Here is a 23,505-nt window from a genome sequence, read left to right on the forward strand (position 1 = left end):
TCCTTGCACCTAGCTTCTGTTCTCTCCTTTCCCTGCCTCTACTCCTCTATTTTTGTTTCCCAGGTGATAAGAAAAGGGGAGGGACTCGGTTGATCAATGGTCCCTTGCACGAAAGGCCCCCTTTCAAACACTGGTGTCTGCAGCACCCTCACCTGCCTCAGTAGCTCAGGTTCTCTGTACCTTTGAGGCTGCTGCTTCTTTGCTGTGTCCCCTTGCTTGCTCAACAGTCTCCCTGGGGCCCACAGTAGACGGTAAGGCTAAGGGTAGGGCTACAACCTGCTAGGCAATAGCATAGGTGACATAATATCAGAAATGTTTAAGAGAACCATCCCAGAAAAGACCTGAAAGGCTCTTTGCGCCATGTGCTCTCACTCTGCTATTCCTCCAAACTGAAACTCAGAGCTGAGACAGCCAGTCCTGATTCCTATCCTTCCCTTCTCCCCCCAGGCTCCTTCCTACACCTCTTCTCCCTCCCACTCCCCCTCTAGCCTTTGTTTCCCCTGCCTGTTCTGCAAGTTGAGGACTGCTTCAGGCTGGCTCTAAACAGAGGAGTCCTGGGAATGGAAGGTGCCTGGCTGGGCCAGCCTCCTCTGAATCATTGGGGGGCGAGGGGGAGTGATGAGGCCCAGAGAGAGGTGTTAGAGTTAGAAAAACATAGTCCTGCTCTCTCCGTGGCCTCAGCCTGCCCCACCACACTCGTGGCGTCATCCATGGCTCCCCATGGGAAGCGAGGGAAGGTAATGAGTTACATGTGCTTCTGGTAGTTTCTTCCCCGTAAAATTAAATTATTCTCCCGGGGGACTTGCTCCATCTACCTTACATCCAGCAAATATCCCTGCTTCACTTGGCATAGCTGAGAACTGCTGGGTGGCTAAACAAGGGTCTGGCTATGACCTCACTGAGGGCCACCACCCTTTACAGGTTAGAGCAGAGCAGGAGTGTTAACTCGTTCAGTACTGTAACACCAGGACACATGCTTGCTAAGTAAGAGGACTGGTAGATTAGGCTGTGCCCACTGGGGATGCTGGTGGCCTGGTGTTCACTGGGTTTCCTCTCCAAGACAGGAGAGAGAAGAAGAGACCAGAATTTCAGTCTGTCAGATAATAGGCCACCCACAACCACTGTGAGCTCAGGCACAGGTCCTCAGGCCGGGTGCAGAAGCCTGTGTGTGTAGCTCTGTGGTACCACATGACACTGCTCTCTGTACTCTGCTTCCTGTCTCCTTGGGTTCAGGTACTAGGGGCCCTAGCAGGAAGTGGGAGAAGGGAAGACATGGGGTCTTGGGTGTGTCCTATACCCCAAGACCTGCTCTATAGGGCCACCTCAGCCTAGGGAACCTTTCTAGGAAAGCTTTGCCTCTCTGAGTTCCAGTTACTCTGTCTCATGCCTGAGGCATCCTCAGGCCCAACAGCGATGGCAGCTTCAGGACCCTGTTCTATGCCTGGTGGGTGTCTCATCTTTAAAAAAAAATGATTTTATTTATTTTTTTATTTTATGTGCATTGGTGTTTGTCTGCATATATGTCTGTGTGAAGCTGTCAGATCTTGGAGTTACCGACAGTCGTGAGCTGCCATTTGGGTGCTGGAATTTGAGTCTTAGCTCTTAGCTGCTAAGTCATCTCTCCAGCCCCGAGACCACTTTTTATAAACCTTAAAGTCTGTGCATAGAAGTGGCCGTCTGATACCTAGGGGTTGGCTTTGCTCAGAGTCTTCATCCTTAAATGAGAATTATGTCATTGTCCTCCCAGGACCACGTACAACAGTGGACACTCAGTCCCATGTGGTTCCCTGGTTATCTGTTTGAAACCCTGAAACCCTTGGAGATGTGGGGAAGAAGGAAAAGGAAAGGGGGATACAGAGGGAGGGAGAGAGGGAAGGAAGGTGGGAGAAATGAAGGAAGGCCCTACATAGGACACCACAGACAAACCCAGCATTAAATGTGTGTTGTTTACTCCTTGCTCAGACATGCTGAGCTTCCTCCAGAGGCCACACACCCTGCTCTGTTTTGGGGTAGAGGTGGCCCAGCTGCAGCCTTCAAGGACACGCCAAGCTCAGTCCTATTCAGAAGGCTCAACCTTCCTGTCTTCAAGAGCAGACACCCATTTGACCCTTCCAAAGCCTTTGTTTGCAGCTGCATGCAGAAGGAGGAAGAGAAGACAGGGACATTCAACTTGATTTTTTTTTTCCTGCCTAAAGGAGAAACCAGTTCACTCAGGCACAGCAGGGAAGGAGCTGGGAGCCGAGGATGCAGACCTGCCTGAGTCCCTCCCTTCCAAGTTACAAATGCTCAGGCATTTGACAGGGGCAGGAGAGGAATTGGAATCTTTACTGGAATTTGGGGCTACTCTATAAGCTGTTGGTCTTCGTGGGCTGTTTGTTTGTTTGCTGTGGAGTGTGTGTGTGTGTGTGTGTGTGTGTGTGTGTGTGTGTCTGTCTGTCTGTCTGTCTGTCTGTCTGTCTAAGTCGCAGGTCAGCCTTTGGTGTTATTTCTCAGGCATCATGACCTTGTGTTTTTTTCTGACCTGAAACTCGCCGGTCAATCGGTCAGTCGGGGATGGCTGAGCAGTCAGCCCCAGGGATCTGCTCGGCCTCCTCTCCTTGGTGTGCTGTGTCCAGCTGCTTTCATGGCTTCTGAGGAAGAACCTAGTGTTCGCAAGGGGAGCACTTCACTGACTGAGCTATCTTTTCAGTCCAAGAAGGGGATCGTTTGGCCTGAATCTAAGCAGAATCATAGAACTGGTGCTTTTTGACATCCTATATGTTTAGGCAGCATCCCCTCCTCCTCTGTATTCGCAATATCCTTTTAAAGCCGGGCACTGCCTTTCATTTATTTAAGTTAAGATTTGTTACTTTAGTGAGTGCTGTATTTACATCATTTCCGCCATTCACCCTGCCACCCTCCCCCAACTCCAACTCCTCCTATCTGTTTAGGGCTGACCACTGACTAGATAACCCAACAGGGGTGTGTTCTAGCAGAAGCAGATCTTTCTCTCTCAGCAGCCATTTGTTGCCTGTAGTTCTTCATCTGGTGCTTGGTCATCCAATCCTCCTTTGCTTTGACACATTCTATTGTTTAGGTGACCAAATTTATGAGATTTCATGGGTGTGGCTTCCCTGTTCTGACTCTGAAAGTCTTCGTGTCCCCTCTTCAGTGATGTCCCCTAAGCCGTGGGTGTATGGGAGTTATATTGTAGATGCATTAACTGGGTTGGGCACTCCACCGTCAGCTGGTCTCTGCATTTTGATTAGTCATGGCTTCCTGTAATGGCCTCCGTCTGCTGCGAAAAGAAGCTTCTTTGATGAGGGGCGAGAGCTACACTTTCTGTGAGCACAAGGGTAAGTATTTAGAGTGCAGTTAGGAATTATGCTGGTTTAGGTAGGCAGCTGTGTTAGGTTTGCCTTTAGGATCCATGGCCTCACCAGCCACCACAGTTGGTAGTTGTCTGTGTTTAATGTACCAGACATTCATTCTCTCTCTTGTTGAATTGGCCTTGTGTCCAACTTAGATAGCCGTTTGCTGCTCTCAAGATGTAGGTAGTGTATCTCGTACTGTGCCCTCGGGGATCTGTCGCCATGCGGGTCGTTGGCATGATCTGTATGTGTGTTTACAGCTGGGTGAGAGTACTGATTGGTCTTCTTTCTTGGCAACGAACAAAGACTCCTGACATACTACATGGGCTATGGTAGCACACACCTTTAATCTCTGAGTTTGAGGTCAGCCTAGTCTATAGAGCAAATCCAGGACAGCCGAGCTACACAGAGAAACCCTGTGTTGAAAACCAGAAACAAACAAACAATCTTCAGAACCTCCTCAGGGAGGAGGTAGTTTCTCCAGGTCAGTTCCTCTGAATCATGTGTCCAAATACATGGTGATTCCAGCAATAGGGCCTCCCTCAGCTTCAGGTTCTAAGCGGCAAACAAAGGCCATGGTAAAGGCCTATGTTGTTTGGGGTGTCTTTTTGACTCCTCTGACTGACAACTTGAAGGGAGGTTTTTCTTACCTGGCCCTGGGAATTTTATTGGATAGTCTGTGACTCTTGGGAAAGCATTATTACCTCAAGTGGCTTAACTTCATTATATATATATATATATATATACACACACACATATATATATATACATACATATATATATCATACATACATACATATAAATGTATATACATATATATATGTATGTGTTATATACATATTTATATAATGTGTGTTATATACATGTTTATATATGTGTATATATTATATATGTTATGTACATACTTTTAAGGAAACCCGATAGAATATGGTTCCATTTGAGGCAAGAATAGTGGTAGTGTCCACCAGGCCCCACAAGCCATTCATCCTTTGTACACTCTATGGTTCTTTCTGTTGCACTTGGTGGCGAGCTCTTCTCCACTCCTGGATTGAATTTCCATCCTAGTCTTAGCTGTAAGGCAGGGGCACAGCAGCCAGCAGGCTGTCCTTACATTGGTTTCCTGTGGGCGATAAGCACAAGCCGTTAATAGTTTTCAAAGAATCTTTATTCAGTGGACTCTGGGGGAACAGATGGGGCCTGGGACACAGAAACTTCACAGAGAAGCACCAAAATGACAAGGCACTCTGGAAGTATTAGGAGGGGCTGTCCTAGTGGCATTAGCTCAGGCTGCTCTTTTCTCCACCTTCTCTCCTTTTCTTAGAAATGGGTGTGAAAGGTTCGGATCTGTTTGATAACAAAGGTGATCTCTTCCTTCTGTCTGCACCCCTCCCCCGCACCTCCTCTGCTCTGGCCTGTCTTCCCCAAGGACGAAGTAAGGCCTCAGAGGTGGGGCAGGCTCACTGTCTCTCACTGTAGCCCAGTCTGCTGTGCGGAGATGGGATAAAACCAAACCGAGCGGTGCTGTTGGGTTTTCTTTTTTCCACTCTCCCCCTCAACAGTCAACACAGAATACTTTAGCTCAGCTCATCAAAAAGAGAGAGGGGCTTCTCTCCATCAATAACCAGCTCCGGAGTAACTGGGTACCAGCTAACTGTCTTCTAATTCACTTCAACTCTGACAGTATCATCTTGCAATTAGCTTCAGATCCCACAGAGAGGGGACCTTAACACTGTCCCCATTAGAGAGCTCTTTCACGCACCCCAGGTGTGGTATATGCTTCTAACCTTGGCTATAAATCAGAGTTCCCCCTCCTCCAGTCTAATTGGTCGCAGTGGCTCAGAGCTCAGGAAAACACTATTTAACTACACGTCCCCATTTACTACAATGGTGTTACCAAGGACACAGCTCATCAACCACATGGATGCATTGTGCAGGATGAGGTAATGGGTTAGAACACAGAACCCCCATAACCTCTGAGGACACCTCATTTCCAGCATCTTCCACAAATTCTCAAAGCCCTCAGAACCCGATATTTTGGGGTTTTTTTGTTTGTTTTGTTTATCTTATTATCTAGCATGATTGAGTAACTCACTAGCTATTGTGGACAGCCTTTATCGCTTCCTGCTTCTCAGTGGTTGAGGGGAGGGCTGCATGTCCACCCCTCTCTGTGTACCTTGCTTTTTTTGGTGGCCAGGCTGATGTTAAAGCTCCGTAGGTGCCCCCACCTGTCCTGCTGCTATACAAAAGACATTCTCTTTACTCGAGGTTTCAAAGGTTTGGGGAGATTTCTCCAGAATATGCAAGGAAGACCACTGAATGCAGCACCATATCAAAGGTGTCTAGGACCATTCCGGGTCCCAATAAGACTTATTACATGGTCCACCATCCCTTCAGGCCAGAGGTTTTCCTTCACTTTGCCCCTGCTGCCCAGGTATCTTCTCCCTTTTATAAGCAAAGCTAAATGAAGTCCCCATTAGAGGCACACGGTTACAGCGGCAGCAGAGGTCATCTGGGGCACCTCGCGGGGACGCGCCTATTGTACAATGAAAACAGTGTGGGGGAGGGATGAGTAACCAGTGTGAGGATGAAGCTGATCCTAATGAAGTCAGACTTGGGCAGGTTTAACGGAGATCCTTGGATGAGCTGAGTGCTGGGGTTCCTCCCAGTAATAAAACGCTGGCCCCACCTGCTGTTTATGGGCCCCGGACCAATGAGAACCAAAGCAAAGGATTGTCATGAGTATAACAGCTCAAGTTAGTGGATTCAGAATCATCCCATCTCCTGTTTGCTGTTGTTTCCACCCAGTTAGTTTGGAGATAAATACCTGATTTATCAGACCCAACGTACAAGCACGTTTGTAGAGCAGAAGAAAAAAGCAAATCTAAGAAGATAACTCCCCAAAGGCTCTGAAATTATAACTAAAAAACAGAAACATTATTTCTGCAGGAAGTGAAAGTTATGTTTTCAGGGGAAGAGAATATTGATGAGGGACAGTTTGGAATGTTCCTCACAGCCCTTACGTGACAGATAGTCTTTTAATCTCCCTCCAGAGTCCCACACCCAAACCTGCCCTCGTGACAGAGCTGGGAGCCAGGCTGGGCTACTTGATACTTTATTTTGGGCATACTCTTGCTCCCCTTATTAAGGGTACTTCACACTCCTAACCTCTGAGAATAATAAAATACTTTAAGACAATCTCATTTTGGATGGCCTATCAAAAAATAAATCAAATGCTTTCCCCCTAATAAGTAGACATTTCATTTTCTGTCCAAAAATGTGTCTTCACATATTCTCTTGTTATGACAAATTTTTTTTCCAGAACCATGGACTTCTATGCCCCAGATTTCATCACTGGATCAGAATGAGAATGTGCAGAGTAGAGTTAGCCCAAAGAATGTCGAAGAAAGTTAATTCAGTTCCAGGGGATTGATTAAATGTTTTACCTACATGGGCACCTAGAGGTATTTGGAAGCCCTGGGTGTGTGGGGAGAGCCAAGCCTTCGTTTGCCCTTCCAGAATAAAGTTTTACTCCAAGTTGCCTTTTGTAGCCAAGTAGAAATTTGCCAATTATTTATTTGCATGAGACCAATGTAAGAGATGACCTTTCTAGCAAAAATAAATGTGCTCACATGTTCCTGCAGAGAACCTTACCAAGCCTTGCTGCTCCCAGAAACAAGAAGGTGACTTGAAGCCCTGCAGTATGTGGGGTGGACAGAAGCTCATGCCAACAGTTAAACATAATGAGAGATGTGTGTGAGGTTCTAGCATAGCTCTCTTAGTAATCCTCAGTGTACTCTGCCTTCCAGAATATTTGTGAATGTGTGTGTGTATGTGTATATGTATCTGTGTGCATATGTTTGTATATCTGTCTATGTGTGTATGTATTATGCATGTGTGTGCATGTGCATATATGTATGTGTGTGTGCATGAATGTGTGTATATGTGTATATATGTATATATGTGTGTATATGTGTATGTATGTGTGTGCATGTGTATACATATGTGCATGTGTGTGTGTGTGTCTGTGTGTGCCTTTGTGTGTGTATGTAGATATGAAAAATAACCAGAGGACAATCATGCTGCTGTCCACTGCTCTTTTATTCTTTTGAGACAGGCTCTCTTACTGAACCTGGAACTCACCAAGTGAGCTAGACTGGCTGTCCAAGTCCCAAGGGTCCTCTTCTCCTCTCTGCCTCCCTAGTTGTTGGATTAGAAGCTTGTACCATTTTGGCTGTGTGTGTGTGTGTGTGTGTGTGTGTGTGTGTGTGTGTGTGTGTGTGTTCTGGAAATCAAACTCAAGTCCTCATTCTTGAAAGACAAACCCTTTACCAACAGCCATTCTCCCTAGTCCCTTCCAGAACATTCTTAATCCTGAACATCTAAAGAAAGTTTTGATTGTCTTACAGTCACCAAAGTTAGCATTTCTCAGAATGTGACTACGTTCAACACAGCAGCACCTAAAGGGACTGAGTCATACACGAGTGCATAGTTGCCATTTTAATAGTAAGGTATTTATTTATCTACTTACTAGGATGATGTTAACTCACATGTAATGGTGTTTCAGTTTTTCCCTAAATAAATTTAACCTAAATAAATACAAGAATGTAAGAGCTTGGGAAACCCAGCCATGGCAAATAGTACAGACAGCATGCAGGTACAGATGTTTAAAGATGGAGAGGCTCCAGCAGTTGGCAGCAGCCACCTGCTCCTCACCTAAATCACCATCTCCTATGCTGGCACATAGAGCATAGATCACCATCTCCTATGCTGGCACACTGGGCATAGATCACCATCTCCTATGCTGGCACACTGGGCATAGATCACCATCTCCTATGCTGGCACACTGGGCATAGATCACCATCTCCTGTGCTGGCACACTGGGCATAGATCACCATCTCCTATGCTGGCACACTGAGCTCTTTCTTTAGGTCACTTTATGTGGATTTAGTTTTCAACATAACTCAGCAGAGCTGTTGACCTCAACCTCTGTTGACCGCTTGAACCCTGCCCATCACTTCCTGGCCATTGGCTGTTTCTTTCAGAGGCCATAGCTAGAGGGGATACCTTTCCCATGATTCCCCTAGAGCTTGGATTCCTCAACATTCCTAAACTCAACTTTGCCGTGACCCTTTAATACAACTATAAAGTCATGTCTGTTGATATTTCCTAACTATAACCCTTCTACTGTTATGAATCATAATGTAGATATCTATGTTTTGTGATGGTCTTAGACAACCCTTGTGACAGGGTCATTTGACCCTGGGGTCCAGATCCACAGGTTGAGAGCCACTGGCTTGGAAGGTTTTTGTTGTTGTTCACCACTTTCTCTCCATCCATCTGATCACCATGTCCCTTCAGCTGCAAACAACAACAAAATCTAATGACTAGCAGCTTTGCCAGGGCTCTCTTCAGATCTGTTCTCACATTGGGAAGAACATTTTCTTCTCAGAGTCTCAGCTTTTGAATCTATAACAGCTGCTCACTGAACCACAGGGCTGGAGGGATGGGGGGACATCAGCCTCTCAGTCAAGCCTGTCTTTTAGGCTCACCAGTGTGAGATCCTTCTACGTAGACTCCCCTTCAGACATAGACTCACTGCCTTTGCCAGAGCACTTACTGGACCACATCACTCTGTTCACATGCCTTCTTGCTGTCCTCTGGGATTACTGGAGGGCGGTGGTTGTGCTTGTTGATTGACATGTGCCAAGCCCCAGTCTAGGAACCGGGATGGAGGAAGGGGAGAGCCAGGACGTGTCTCTTCCTCACGTATGCTTTTACACTTCTGTGGCTCCTTTTAAATCTATTAGCCACTACTGTAAGGCAATCTACCCCCCAAAACTTAACAGGATAAAACAGACATGTACCACACACATTTTCTGAGGAAGCCAGAGGTATGCAAGGAAAGTCCCAAATCCGCCAACTTTTTAAGATAAAGAGTTTGCTCAAAAATATGCTTCTTAGCCAAAAAGGCCAAGCAACAATAACTTCTCTGTGGTCTAGGGAGATGGCTCAGTCAGTAGAGTGCTTGCTGCACATGGGGACCTGACTTTGATCCCCTTCAATCCACATCAGAAACCAGACTTGACAGCAAGTGCACACCTGCAATTCCAGCGCAGACAGGGAGGCGCCTCCAGCTCACTGGCCTGTCAGTCTAGCCAAATGGTCGAGTTCCAGATTTAGTGAGAGACGGATCACACACACACACACACGCACACACACACACACACACACACACACAGAGACCGACAGACACACATACACACACACATACACACACAGAGAGAGAGAGAGACATACACACACACGCACAGAGAGAGAGAGACACACACAGAGAGATAGAGAGATAGATAGAGAGAGACAGACAGACAGACACACACACGCACACGCACACACACACACACAGACCGACAGACACACATACACACACACATACACACAGAGAGAGAGACACACACACACAGAGAGATAGAGAGATAGATAGAGAGAGACAGACAGACATACACAGAGAGAGAGAGAGAGAAAGGCACACACAGACACAGACACACGCTGAGACATACACACAGAGACACACACACAAGCACAGACACACACACACAGAGACCGACAGACACACATACACACACACATGCACGCACGCACACACACACACGCACAAAGAGAGAGAGACACACACACAGAGATAGAGATAAAGATAGAGAGACAGACAGACATACACACAGAGACACACACACAGAGACACACACAGAGACACACACACACACACACAAGCACACACACACAGACACGCACACACACACAGATACACACACACACATACACACACACACACACACACACACACACAGGAAAACAGGTCAATAACAACAAGAGCTCCTTAGTGTTCATCTTAATCTCCTCTCTTCCCTTGCTGTTATATTCTCCAAGCTTCTTGCCATGGTGCTCTTGTTCTGCTTGTCCAAAGATTTGTGGAACTATAGTCTGAAGCCCCAGCCTGCTGTATTTGAGACTGCTTTCTTTAGTACAGGAAGGGATTAAGGCTTCCTAAAAGAGCCATGCCATTTCAAAGGAAGGTCAAGTCTCCTTGTGTTTTTCTGACAAAAGGGATCCATCACAGGTGGGGTGCTCAAATAAAAAGAAGGGGGCTTCTCTTTTTCCATGCAAAAAAAAATATTGCCCTACCATGCAATGCATAATTCAACATTCTTCCTGTGGTGAACTAGTGGCATGCATACAAACGGCAAAGGGTAGATTTGTCTTAACAATGTATATAGCTGTCAGTTCCCTCCCCCTATGTGTTCTGAGACTCAGGGAAGGGAGACCCAGAGCAGCAGATGGATGCCCATTGTGATCACGTGCATAGCATTACACAGTGCTGTGCCTACAGCCCTGGCTCTTTCAGGAGGCAGGCTTTTCTCTGTAAAGTGTAGTAAGGCAGCTAGTGCCTCTCCCCAGAAGGAGAAGAAAGTGTTCCTGGAGCTTATATGCACAGGAGTAAAGCCAGCTGAATTCTAGTATAGAAAGAGATAGAAAATTCTAGAAAAATAAGTTCAGGTAAGTTAGAAAGATTTTCTGTTCAAATGTGGAAAACCGGCTTATTCTCAAAATTTGCTAACACTTAAGGATTGGGGAGAATGATGATCATTAACTTTTATTTCTTTGGCAGTTAGCTTTGAGTTGTGCCTGATGTTTTATGGCAAGATTGTTGGGACCATCCTGCTTGCTGCTCTAAAGGCAGTGTTTACAATAAAGTGGAGTATATGGATGGGAACATGTTCAAGTCAAACACCTCTGAGAATCCAGAACAGTTTGGATCCAAAGACATTCATCGCCACCCACTGCTTCCCTGTGGTAACAAAACCTCCAGAGGCTAAGAATTAGTTAGGACTCTGAAGAGAGAAAACACCGCCTTTGCTGCTCCTCAAAGCCAATGAAATGTACCAAGAAATTGCAAGTGCCTCGCCATCTTTCAAAAGTTTTTTAAAATCCCAATGACTTCAGCATCTCTTGCCAACCCTTTTCTCGGTGCCTGCTCCAGTCAGTGACACTGGAGGGGTCACTTTCAGAAAGCAGAGGGCCAAGCAGAGATATTGTTCTTTGAAAAGAACATCACACATTTGTTCTGATAAACTGTCTGGGATGGGGTAGACAAACACCCATTAGTTCTTTCTTTTAGTTGACATAGTAGCGGTGGAGGTTTGTATGTTTTTTGGCCTCTGGATGGGATTTTAAGGACTGCCCTGAAGGACAAATTGAGTTGGCAGGTCACTTGAGTCCCAATGCAAGGTTTGTCACTAACAGTAGCTGCTGTCAGTGATACTTAGGCAGGGCCCAGTGCCTTCTAGACAAGCACTCTACCACAGAACTACCAGTCACCCCATTACTTTTAGTTTGAGTCAAGGGCTCACTAAGTTACCCAGGCTGACCTCAAACTCACCAAGTAGCCCAGACAATCTTAAATTCACCATTCTCCTGCTTTAGTCTCTCAAGTAATTTTGTTGACAGGTATAATGGTTACTCTTGATTGCCAACTTCATCAGGTTTTAGAACCACTATAAAAGCTTCCTTCAGTGTACCTGTGAGGGTCTTCCCAGAAAAGTTTAGCTAAAGATCTAGCCTGAATATGGGCAGCAGCATCCTATGGTGGAGAATTCAAGCAGTGAATAAAAAAGAGAAAGTGGGCTTAAGATTAGCATTCATCTGTCTTTGCTTCCTGTCTGCGGAAGAAGTGTGACATCACACTCCTGACACATTGTGATATGGATGACACATTGAACCAAACAAAAACTTCTTTTCTTGTTGCTTTTGTGGGGAATTTTATTACAACAACAAGAAAACCAACTAGTAAATCAGGCATTCAGTGAGCTGACTTTGGATGTGAGCCTAAAGAAGCCAGGCGAGCAGTCCGTTCGGCCCTAACAACAATCGCTGTCTTATTTCCGCCAGATGCTGGTGGTCCGACGGCACAGGATGAGGTTACTGGTAAATTTCAACCCAAGTTTGCAAGCTGTTGATCAGATTTGGCTTCCAGATGTATTTTATTTGTTTAGTTCTTAATTAGTTGCCAACATTAAAATTAAGGTCTCATGTAGAACCTTCTAGCACGGTGGTTCTCAACCCATGGGTCACCAACCCCACAGGGGTTGCATATCAGATATCCTGCATATCAGATGTTTGCATTATAGTTCGTAAAAATAGCAAAATTACAGTTATGAAGTAGCAATACAATAATTTTAAGGTTGGAGGTCAGCACAGCACAAGGAACTGCATTGAAGGGTTGCAGCATTGGGAAGGCTGAGAACCACTGCTCTAGCAAGTCTCAAAAATTCTAGGTCTTATGCAACCCTCGAGTTCTTTCAGAGCAGGTGCCCCTGTCTACAGCCTGGCAAGAGCCCCGTGCTTGCCCCCATCTGTTCCTAATCATTGCAGAAGATGCGACTTGCAAGTCCCGTTCTTTTAAATTCATTATCAACATGTGTGTATGCATGTGTATGTGTGGGTGCAGATGACAGCGCCCTGTGGAGGCCAGAGGAAAACTCTGTGGTGTCAGTTCTCTCTCTCCACCTTTCTGTGGGTGGAGTCAGGTCTCCAGGTATGTGCAGCAAGCTTCTTCACCCGTCAAGCCATCTGGGGAGCCCAGCAATTGTTCTTCTAACTTTTCTTCGCATTCCCTGGATCACATGAGATAGTGAAGATTACTGTAGAGTGCACCTTAAAGCCTACTTTACTATTTGCTATTACTTGGAGATGGGTTTGTGGTGACCACACAAACCTGTTTGGGTTATTGCTAGAGGACAGGTGGAGAACAAAAGAGCTTAACAGCGTGTGATGGCCTAGAAATTTCCTGATTGTGGTGGCCATGTTGCAAATGTGCAGAAGGGCATGCATATCTGTGTGCAAGACAGAAAGGTGAGACCTCACAAGAAAAATAGGGTTGTTTTCATTCCTGTTTCATTTTTCCTTTTATAGGTCCATGTCACAAGCGGCGGGCGGGTGGCTGCTGCACACAGCTGGGCTCCCTGTCAGCGCTGAAGCATGCGGTCCTGGGGCTGTATCTTCTGGTCTTCCTGACTCTTGTGGGTGTCTTCATCTTAGCAGGTAAGAGCAGACCTTCTGTGTCCATGCCTTTGGGGATGGGAGAGGAAGACTTGAGGCTCTGCTCCCATTCTCACTGTCATAAACCCAAAGGTTGCCTTTGTTGTTATGGAACCCACAGAGAAACATGCTGGCTGCTCTTTCTGACTGGACATGGCTCTTCGGGAGCATTGTCCTTCTATGTGGGATAGACTGGCAGGGGAGGCTATCTGAGAGTGTGGAACCTCTGAGTCCAGTAGGAGAGCTCCGGTTTCCCAGGGTGGCTTCTGACTATCCCTGCATGATCATGGGGCCTTATTCCAGGGCTCTGGCATGTGGTGTGTACTGAGCAGGCTGGGGTTTCTTGTAGTTCCTCCCCTGGGGTGTCATCAAAATAGTCACATAGCACTTTGCTGCTGAGGTTAATCAGGGTTGGGTATCCTTTGCAGTTACAAGGAGCTAAATGGATTCTATCTCAACTGAATGGGTTCTTCCACCATATTTGTTTGTGAAATTGGACCTTGATGGGCAGGGTGTAGGGAGGGTGAGTGTAGCCTGTAGCCAGAGTAAGGCACAGGTGGAAGTAGAAGGGATCTGGGGGCTTGGTGGTGTACACCTTTAATCCTAGCACTGTGGAGGCAGATCCAGTGCAACTTTGTGAGTTCAAAGCTAGCCTTGTCTACATAATGAGTTCCAGGAGAGCCAAGATTATATATAAAGAGATATTGTCTCAAAAGAAGAAAAAAGAAAGAGAGAAAAGAAAGAAAGGAAGGAAGGAAAGAAAGAAAAAAGGCTGGAGAGATGGCTTAATAGTTCGGAGCACTGACTGCTCTTCTAGAGATCCTGAGTTCAAATCCCAACAAGCACATGGTGGCTCACAACCACCTGTAATGAGATCTGATGCCCTCTTCTGGTGCGTCTGAAAACAGCTACAGTGTACTTATATATAATAATAAATAAATCTTTTTTTTTTAAAAAGAAAGGAAGGAAGGAAGGAAGGAAGAAAGAAAGAAAGAAAGAAAGAAAGAAAGAAAGAAAGAAAGAAAGAAAGAAAGAGAAGAAAGAAGAAAGGGATCCAATGAGAGCCTGTTGACCTGCTCCCAGGAGTCCAGTTTCCCACCCATGCAGGTTGACCCACCATGATAGAGACTGTAAAACAAGGCTCTGGCGGCCTCTTCCTGACTCTATCCAGAGGAAGGGCCACTCATTTATCACCTTCTCAATGGGGGTATGGACTGTTTGACAGAGTAGGCCAAAGGAGCGCTCTCTCACGTGAGAACCTACTGTGCTAAGACTGAAACACGACTGAATGTGAGTCAGGGGATTCTCTCAGGGAGCTTCCACTCTAGAGGCTGATCCAGGGCCAGGCACCTAGAGTCCAGTCAAGACAAAGTGCAGTGGGCTCCGTGCTAGGGTTAAGTGGTGCTGGGCTGGGCATGTTGCACTCTGGGAAAATGGCTGTGGCATGAAAAGAGGGTGGGGTTGTTTGGAGCAAGGCTGCTGACCAGGCAGAGCTGACTTGCTCAGGGTGGGGTCCTTGAGTTAACTGGAGGTTCAGCCCTTACAGATGACCCTTTGCTGGAAACCCTGAGAGCAATGCCCAGGACCTCCCTGATCTTGACTCACTATGCATCAAGTGGGACAAGCCACTTGGGTATTGTAATAAGATAGTAGTTGTCTGTGCCCTCAGGCTTCCATACTCAGGGTCTCAGGGTGGTGCCTGTCTCACCAAGCACTGCACTGAGGGTGGCCAACAGCAACACTGACAAAAACTCATGATTCATCCCAACGAGCAAAGAATGGTGTCCAGCAAGGTCTACCATGGGCCAAGCCAGCCAGGGGATGTTTGAACATGTTCTTGGGCTGCTCGATGAGAGCTTGGGATCTGGGTTTTGTGGTTTTGGCTGCCATGACCATAACAAATTTCTGGAATGTTTGAAAAGTCTCTCAGCCCAGCATGAAAGCCATAGTGTTACAACTGCTCTGAACAGAAACTTTTAGGTGACCAAAGGGGGTTTCTTTTTTTTTTTTTCTTGGAGCTAGGGACCGAACCCAGGGCCTTGCACTTGCTAGGCAAGTGCTCTACCACTGAGCTAAATCCCCAACCCCCCAAAGGGGGTTTCTAAGAGAGGAAGAGGTGAGGGAAAGGACCTGGGATAGGACTCTGGAGGCTGAGGGCAGGAACAGAAGGACACCACATTATCTCAAGAGAGACGTGGAGGGGAGGAAAGTTCTCTTTTGATAACTGAAGGGCTGCTGCCTAGATAAGGGTAGACACATTCTACTTACCTTGAGGGTGAACCTATGAGCAAAAGGGTGAATATCATGAAGACTGACATCCATTCAGAACAGAGAGCCCTCTCTGAGCAGCAGTGCTGTACAGTGTGACACGGGGAGGCTCTCTTTCTTGGCTTAGTGGTCAGAAACAATTTATGATGATGTCCTGGAAGTTTCAGAAAAGAGGGCGGGGTGTGGTTTCCCAATCCCATGAAACTGCTGCCAGGCTTCCTTGGCTATTCAAGTCATAAAAACCTGAGCAGGGATTTTACATTATCATTGTCACCTTTGAACCTGTAAGTTTTGCTGTAATGTATTACCTCCTGTACTCAATGAAAATTGAGTAAATTGGAACTGATCTCTTGGATCTGAGGGTGTAGCCACTATCACCTCCCTAGGTTCTTTTCTGGATAATCATGTTGGCCTCTGGGGGAGATGCCGTGAGGGAAGCCCACGGAAGCACAGATAGCACTGATCTTTCCCAGTGGAAGGAGAATGAGGAGGCTGTTCCCCGTCTTGGGGAAGAAGTTTCTTTGATGGCCTAACTGATTATCTCTAAGACACTCCTTCCTGGGAGATACCAAAATGGTGGGAAAAGGAGGAGCTGATTCAGGGTGACCCTGAACTTGCAAGGCTGGCTGCCTCTTAGGTTCTTACTGTGGAAGCTTCATCTCCGGCAGAACTTGCAATCCACATCCAACATGCTCTCCTGTTTTATAGCCTAGGCTGGTCTGGACTTCACTATGTAGCCAACCCTCTGTCTCAGACTCCTGAGTGCTGTGGTTATAGGCATTTACCACAGCCTTACCTCATTCTTATCAGCAACAGTTGGCCACTGCCATCATCATCATCATCATCATCATCATCATCATCATCATCATCATCATCAGTCATGAGAATAAAGAGGTATGAGGTGTGTTTGCTGCTCAGGGTGAGTTTAAAATTTCTCTGGCACATACAGACACACACAGAAACACACTCACAGAGACATACAGCCACACATAGAGACATATACACAAAGACACACACATGGAAACACACAGAGACACACACAGACTCACAGACACAGACTCACAGACACACACAGACATATACACAGAGACATACACACAGACATACACACAGACACACATACACACACACATAGGCGCACACACACACACACACACACACACACACACACACACACTGTAGCTTATGTTACATAGCAAATTTATGCAATAAGAATGTCCCCTTCCTAAAGCTGGAGTTTTGGAGTCCTCAGCCTAGGGGAGATCTGGCCAACTGTCCTTTGAACTGAGGGCTCACTTTCCCAATCACTTTGTTTCAAGCAAGCTGGTCCCTGAAATCTGCAGATGACGTGTGCTTAGAGCACGTGGCCATCTGTGCTGTAGATTCTGATCCCATCAGTCATTGTGGAGGTCAGAGTGTGATACCATCAGTCTTTGTTAGGACAATCTGGGACATCCCGCTACTGGCAAGGATTATGCCCTGCCCATTATGTTACAGAATCCTGACTCTGAGGTTAGCAGGGAGTTTTCCTGCCTGGTTGCAGAAGGAGGTGTACATTTGTGACAAGTAAGCTTGCTTTTTCCCCAGGAGGCTGTGGATCTTAGGTCATTAAAATAACTGTGGAGGAAGCAATTCACGTGGATAGAGGCAGCTGTCACCTGTTGTACCTTGTAGGAATTTGAAAGTAATTAAAATGAGGACTGAGAAACAGATTTGTGGTCCACCCATAGAAAGCATAGACCACAGGGAAAAGATTTGGGGTGACCTCATGTATGTTCCTTGGGGCCTCTGCACTTGCCCTTCCTATGCCTGCTCTCATTGACTCCCGATGTATTTCACAGTGTATTTCAGTCTCCTCATCAAAGTCTTCAATCCCTTTTAGAATAGAAAGAAGGTGTTATAATTGGCTTTTCCTTACAGTTTTTCATTTGTTTGGTTTGGTTCTTCAAGTGCCTATTTTCAAATGCATTCATGCATGCATGAATGAGACAGCCTTGAGGAAATGCTCAAGTGACAAAAAAAAAAGGTTATTTTCACTTTAATCAAGTATCTAAAAAATATGAATATGGAATTTCCCTTCAAGAACATTTGGCCGGGAGACTTAAGAGTTATGTAGCTGAGGATGTGAACACATAGTCATCTTAGTACGCTCTGACCCTGTAGTCTTTGAGAGAGTATTAAGACAGAGAAAGTTGTAAAGTAGACTCACTGATGTGAGTCTGGGTCTTGGAGCCAGCCCATCTAGGCTGGAGCTTGAGGTTTTCCACCGCCATGTGATGCTGGCCACGTCATCTGACCTTTCTGTACCTCCCCTTTCAATATGTGGAAAGCAGGGGAAGCTGGCACTCCTACTTGCCACACTGGGTTGCTGTGAGGGTTAAATGGGTCAATATATCTAGAGCTGACACCCAGACAACATGGAGAGGAGCTGGTCTATTGCCGCCGTTGACGTCGTCACTCTTTCTTTTCCTCGGTTTCCTTTCCAGTCAACTAAACTGACAGGTAGTTGTGGCCATCTCCTACTGTACTCTCAGAGCCTCTCTCTGATATATGGATAGTAGATTATTCACTTATGATATCAGCAGAGTAGACCTGACCAGGTGTCTTGTTTCTGTCTTTTTTTTCCTTGTTTCTATTTTTAATTACCATGACTGTGGTACATTTTCCATCACAACCACCCCCCCCCCACACACACAAACCATCTGATTTCACTGTGGTTTCCTATCCTCTTCTACTCCATTCTTCCGAGTTTGTAAAAGAGTCCCAGCCCAGCCATTTGTTTCATAATCTGAGAATGGAGCACAGCCATAGTCTAAGAAATAATGGGTCAAATGACAGTTTTCTTTTTCTCCATGTCTTTCACATATTGTAATGAGAGCACTGTTCCCACTAGGCTCTGGGCTCTGAGGCCAAACTTGTGGTTTAACTCCAGGCTCCACCATTGAACGACTGTGTCATCTCAGGGGTAAACAGAGTAACCTTAAATATTCTTTTAATTTCTTCATTTATAAAATAGCACACACCCCTGTAGGATCGCTGCGGAGATTAAACAAATTACTATGTGAAAACTTTTAGTTCTTGGCACAGGAAAAGAACTCAATGACCTTTAGATTATTATTATTAACACACTTGGAGGGATCTTGCTTTGAGAACAGCAGAAGATTAACTGACCTGCTGGTTTAGCCTGAGCACTCATGACTATTTGTACATAGGGCTGCATTTGTGCAGTATGTGCCCATGTCCCACCTGATCCTAACGAACATAGGGAAGTGCTCCTGGGGGCTTCTGAGGGCTCCTGGGCCAGACCCCGGACAGCATTTCCAGCCCATGGGTCTTGAGCAGAGTGGGTTCCAGCCAGATCTGCAGTGCCAAACCCATCTGTGCCACTGAGGCTCAGCCTTGGGAGAGGTCTTCGGGGTACAGCCTCCCTCCCTCCCAAGGAAAGTACCTGGCTCTGCCTGACTCCCCAGGCAGATGAAGTACTCATCTTTGCTTGAAGATCACCCACAAATGAGAGAGACAGCTTTACCCCTCTTGCTGTCCTTCATGCTGGTTGTAGTGTTGATCAGTTAGGATCCCTAGAGCGAGCAAAGCTCATTCCCTCCAACAGCAGTAGCTCGGCAGACCTGGTTCAGAGAGCCCTGTGTATGGAAATCTCAGTCTTTACAATTGCATATTGAAGTTGTTGGCATGGATCCCTGTTCTCTTCCACTGTAAGAGAACTCTTTCATGATAACGCACTATCTCTTGTTATTGCTGTTGTCATTGTCATTGTTTTGTTTGTTCAAGACAGGATTTCTCTCTGTAGCGTTGGCAGTCCTAGAACTTCCTCTGTAGACCAGGCTAGCCTTGAACTCACAGAGATCCACCTGCCTTTGTCTCCCAAGTGCTGGGATTAAAGATGTGCGCCACCACTGCCCTTTATTATTACCTCTTGTATTATTAATTCCTTATGTATAACCAATAATAAATTAATAAAATAAGCACACGGCCATTCTCCATCAACACCCATCCTCCCAACAAGCTCCAGGCTTGACAGATAAACATAAATAGGCACTGCTCATGGCGTGCAGGCCGGGGCAGCCTGTACTAGGCTCAGGCAACTGTGTTCTGGCCCATGGAGTTCCAATTATGGAGTACTATGCATCCCCCAACAGTCATGGCCTTTCCTCACCCCTCCCCTGGATCTCTTTCAGAAGACACACCTCCTGGTAGGAGCTTTCAGTTCTATGCTAGGAAAACAAGCTTTATTGGTTTTGTTGCTGTTTCAATTTAAATGCAGATGTTGTCAGGGATCCCAATGAGATGTCATCACAATGGATTCTGCCAAACATTGCAGTCTGTTGCATCAACTTGATGAGTTCAGATATCTGTCATTCAGCATCTTTGTACCAGTGCCCCAATCCAATCCCCACTCCATAGCCCGCTGCCACGTGTACACTTCCCTGGAGAATGTGACCCGGGGCTCACCAGCTCCCATTTTTACTTTCACTCTTCTGCCCTGAAAGAAGAGACAATTCCCCTCTAGGGTCCTTAGATCAGACCAGCACTCACCTAAGAGACTTCCCTGAATCTTACCTCACACTTCTGAGTTTCCCACCTGTCAGAACATCTCCTATCCTCTCTTAGGTCTGAAGTGGTAGGAAAAGAAAGAACCAGAATAACTTTGAAACCCTGACACCCCCAACCCTAACTACATCATCCAGGACAATGCCCCTGACTCCCCTTGGGGTGAGGAAGGTAAGGGACGGAGGCAGACAACATGGTGACAGCAAGGCTGCGAAGTTTTCTCTCTGGGTCACCGAGTCCTAGATGCCTAACAGGGGAAGAACAAAGATTTCAACTACATCTTTCTTTTAGGCAAAGGACTACATCTGATTACCACATGTTTTTATAAATAAAGTTTTATTAGAACACTCCCACAGTCATTATTCATATATATGTGCTCTTCAGCTGGCTCCCAGACCCTCTGTCTGCTTCACAAGTTTTATAGGATTTCAGGTATATTTTGTCATCCAGTCCCTATAACACCAGAGTAATCTAGAAAACATCTTATTTTCAGAGGGAATTGAATGTTGTGGCCCAAGGGCCTGCAAGATTGGGGTTCAGGCCTAGAATACAGTATCAGAAGCCCATGCTATTTCCTTTACCTGAGACTTGTGGTGTGGGGTAGAATCTCCTGCCTGGTGGGAAAGCACAGGAACATTGGACATAGACTGAGGGAAAACAAATCTTGGCTTTTTCCACAGGACTGATCCTTAGTGCTTTCATCTACAAGGAGGAAAGGACCCCCAAGACACACACACACACACACACACACACACACACACACACACACACCACCCTTCATTCCCCAATTCAGGAAGAGGTGGGAAGTCCTCCCCCCCTGCACCCCCACACACACTGTGGTCAGGATGTCACTAACTCATCCATACAACTAAGTTGTGTCTCTTGGTAGTTGCCTGTGTAAGGCCCGTTGGTGTTTGTGAGGTGGTTATAACTAAGAACCCAGCTCATAGTTCACCGTACTCCAAAGAAATGATCACATGAGGTGAGTCTATGCCAGGACACAGAAGAGGACACTGTTTATGCACACAGACCTCCCTAAAGAACAAAGTTTTCTATCTAAGCAAAGAGAAAGGGAGGCAGGCTGGAGGCAGTGCCTTCCTTCCTTTGTGGTCTACTTGTTCAGGACTCAATCTACCTGTCTTTCTGCCTTGGGCTGAGGGTGCCCAGGGCTGCCGGGGAGATTTTGCCACTAACTGCGGGCTGTGAGTTTGGACTAGGATTGAAGCCAAGCAGCTGGCATGCTTTTGTTTCCACACTATTGGTGAGAAGTCCTAAACACTTAGAGTTTCCGTGCTAATCCTGTAGGCACATGACTTGGTGGACACACCCAAGGACTCAGAGCCTGCCCTCATCAAAGCCAACTCATCGCTTCCCAAGTGCCAGCCAAATGCCACACACTGCGGGAGACACAAGAGGAGGAGAAAGAGGAGGAAGAGGGGGTAGAGGAGGAGGAGGAAGAGGTAGAGGAGGAGGAAGAGGTGGTGGTGGAGGAGAAGGAAGAGGAGTGGGGAGGAAGAAGAGGACCAAGGAGCCTTCCTAGCCATAGAGATTGGGCCTGGTGGTGGGGCAGACACCTGTGACACAGAATTAGCAGAGATGTTTTGGATTCAGAAAATGACAGTTCACATCTTAGCTTGATTGTCCTTTTTTAAAACTTTGTTGTTTTTAAGTTAAGTATACATATATGTGTCTCTGTGTGAAGGTAGTGTATGTGAGTATAGGTGCCTGCTGAGGTCAAAGGCATCCGATCCTCCTGGAGCTGGAGTTTACAGGGGGTTGTAAGCTACCCCAGTGTGGGGACTGAACTTGGGTCCTCTGCAGAGCAGAACATGGTTGTATAGCAGCTGAGCTACCTCTCCAGTCCCAGCTGGATCATTCGTGATCACCTGAGCGCCATGCTTTAAAAGCATTAAGATGTGAGTGCTTGCTTACATTCCAGGCTGTCGCCTCTAAAGTGCCTCTGAGGTAGGTCACCTGCCTTGAACCAGGAGAGTCCTGGTTCAATGAATGCTTCCATGAAGAGCTCAACAGAGGGTTCTAAGATACTCTGAGGAGCCATCACTGTGTGCTCTTGGCTTCTCACCCCAACCTGTACATGTTGGGGAACAAGGATCTCAGTCCTGGGCTGCACTGTCTTCCTAGTGACCGACATCACTATTGTGTCCTCTGGAATTCTGTCTGTCTTCCCTTCTGACTCTTCTCCTGGATCCCAATCTAATACATTCCATGACCACTGGGTTACATCAGATGTAGCATTTGGACAAAACTCTTGATTTTCCTCTCCCCAGTATCCTTGATCTCTGTAAGTGGACCCACTCTTGACTCAAAGAGGAATCCTCCTCACACAACCTCATCCTCATTCAGCATGAACTCTGTCAGCACACCCACATCTCACATGGCTCCTCCCGGTCTCCATCTAAAGCTGCCAGAGTCAGAAAAGCAAAGTGTGTGTGTGTGTGTGTGTGTGTGTGTGTGTGTGTGCATGTGTGTTCACGTGAGGGCACCTGTGATTGCATTGTGCAACCAGTGACTTGGAATTGCTCTGATCTGAAGCAAATATAAGCATCACAGGAGGTGAGAGTAAGGCTCTCAGCATGCAAGCACGGTGCAACGTGTCTACAAGTTAATGCCCTACAGGTGTTGTACTTGGAAGAGGACCAGGAGGGACATGTGTCTGACCATAAGGATGAGACCTTCATCACATAAAAGTGCACAGCCATACTCACATTCAGCTGCAGAGGTGGTTCACAGTCTCAGGACAGACTTAAGTCACTATGGCCCCTTAGGATAAGGCAGTGGACATGATCTAGAGAGTGGGGAAATAAGACTTGCATTAGGTCTGAGGTCCCATGATGCTACAGTGAATCCAGAGCCAGCCCCAGACTGTGTGACCTGGGTGACACTATTTTTGATTTTTCATCCAGAGACCTAGGACCAGTCTCTGGCTACCAGGATGGGTGCGGTCATCTCTGGAGGTCACTCAGTTACCCTTGTCAGTTGTTTGGTTGTTTGGGGTTCTGTTAAGAGTTCTCTCTATCCATAATCGGACAGATCCTCACTGGAAAAATAGGTTGTTGGGGGAGGGGTCCTTATCAGCCTGTGAGAAATATGTGACTGTTACTGAAGGAAGTTGAACTGGTGGACCACTCACTCTCAAGCAGGGTCGTCTCCAGGTATAAGATTCTCTTAGACTGGTCTTGCATAAAAGATATCGCTTGATGCATGG

General features: G+C 46.4%; 1 protein-coding gene across 2 annotated transcripts in view; it reads left to right on the forward strand.

The window, feature by feature from the left end:
* The window catches only part of Scara5 (scavenger receptor class A, member 5), a 105,018-nt gene that overhangs the window by 16,549 nt on the left and 64,964 nt on the right, over positions 1 to 23,505 (forward strand). For both annotated transcript variants that reach the window (XM_006252204.4, NM_001135855.1), the window contains exon 3: positions 13,317 to 13,445. In XM_006252204.4, the coding sequence (XP_006252266.1) occupies positions 13,317 to 13,445 (129 nt within the window). The remainder of the gene's footprint in view (positions 1 to 13,316; positions 13,446 to 23,505) is intronic.

The sequence above is a fragment of the Rattus norvegicus genome, chromosome 15 (genome assembly GCF_036323735.1).
Source record: "Rattus norvegicus strain BN/NHsdMcwi chromosome 15, GRCr8, whole genome shotgun sequence".
Lineage (NCBI taxonomy): Eukaryota > Metazoa > Chordata > Mammalia > Rodentia > Muridae > Rattus > Rattus norvegicus.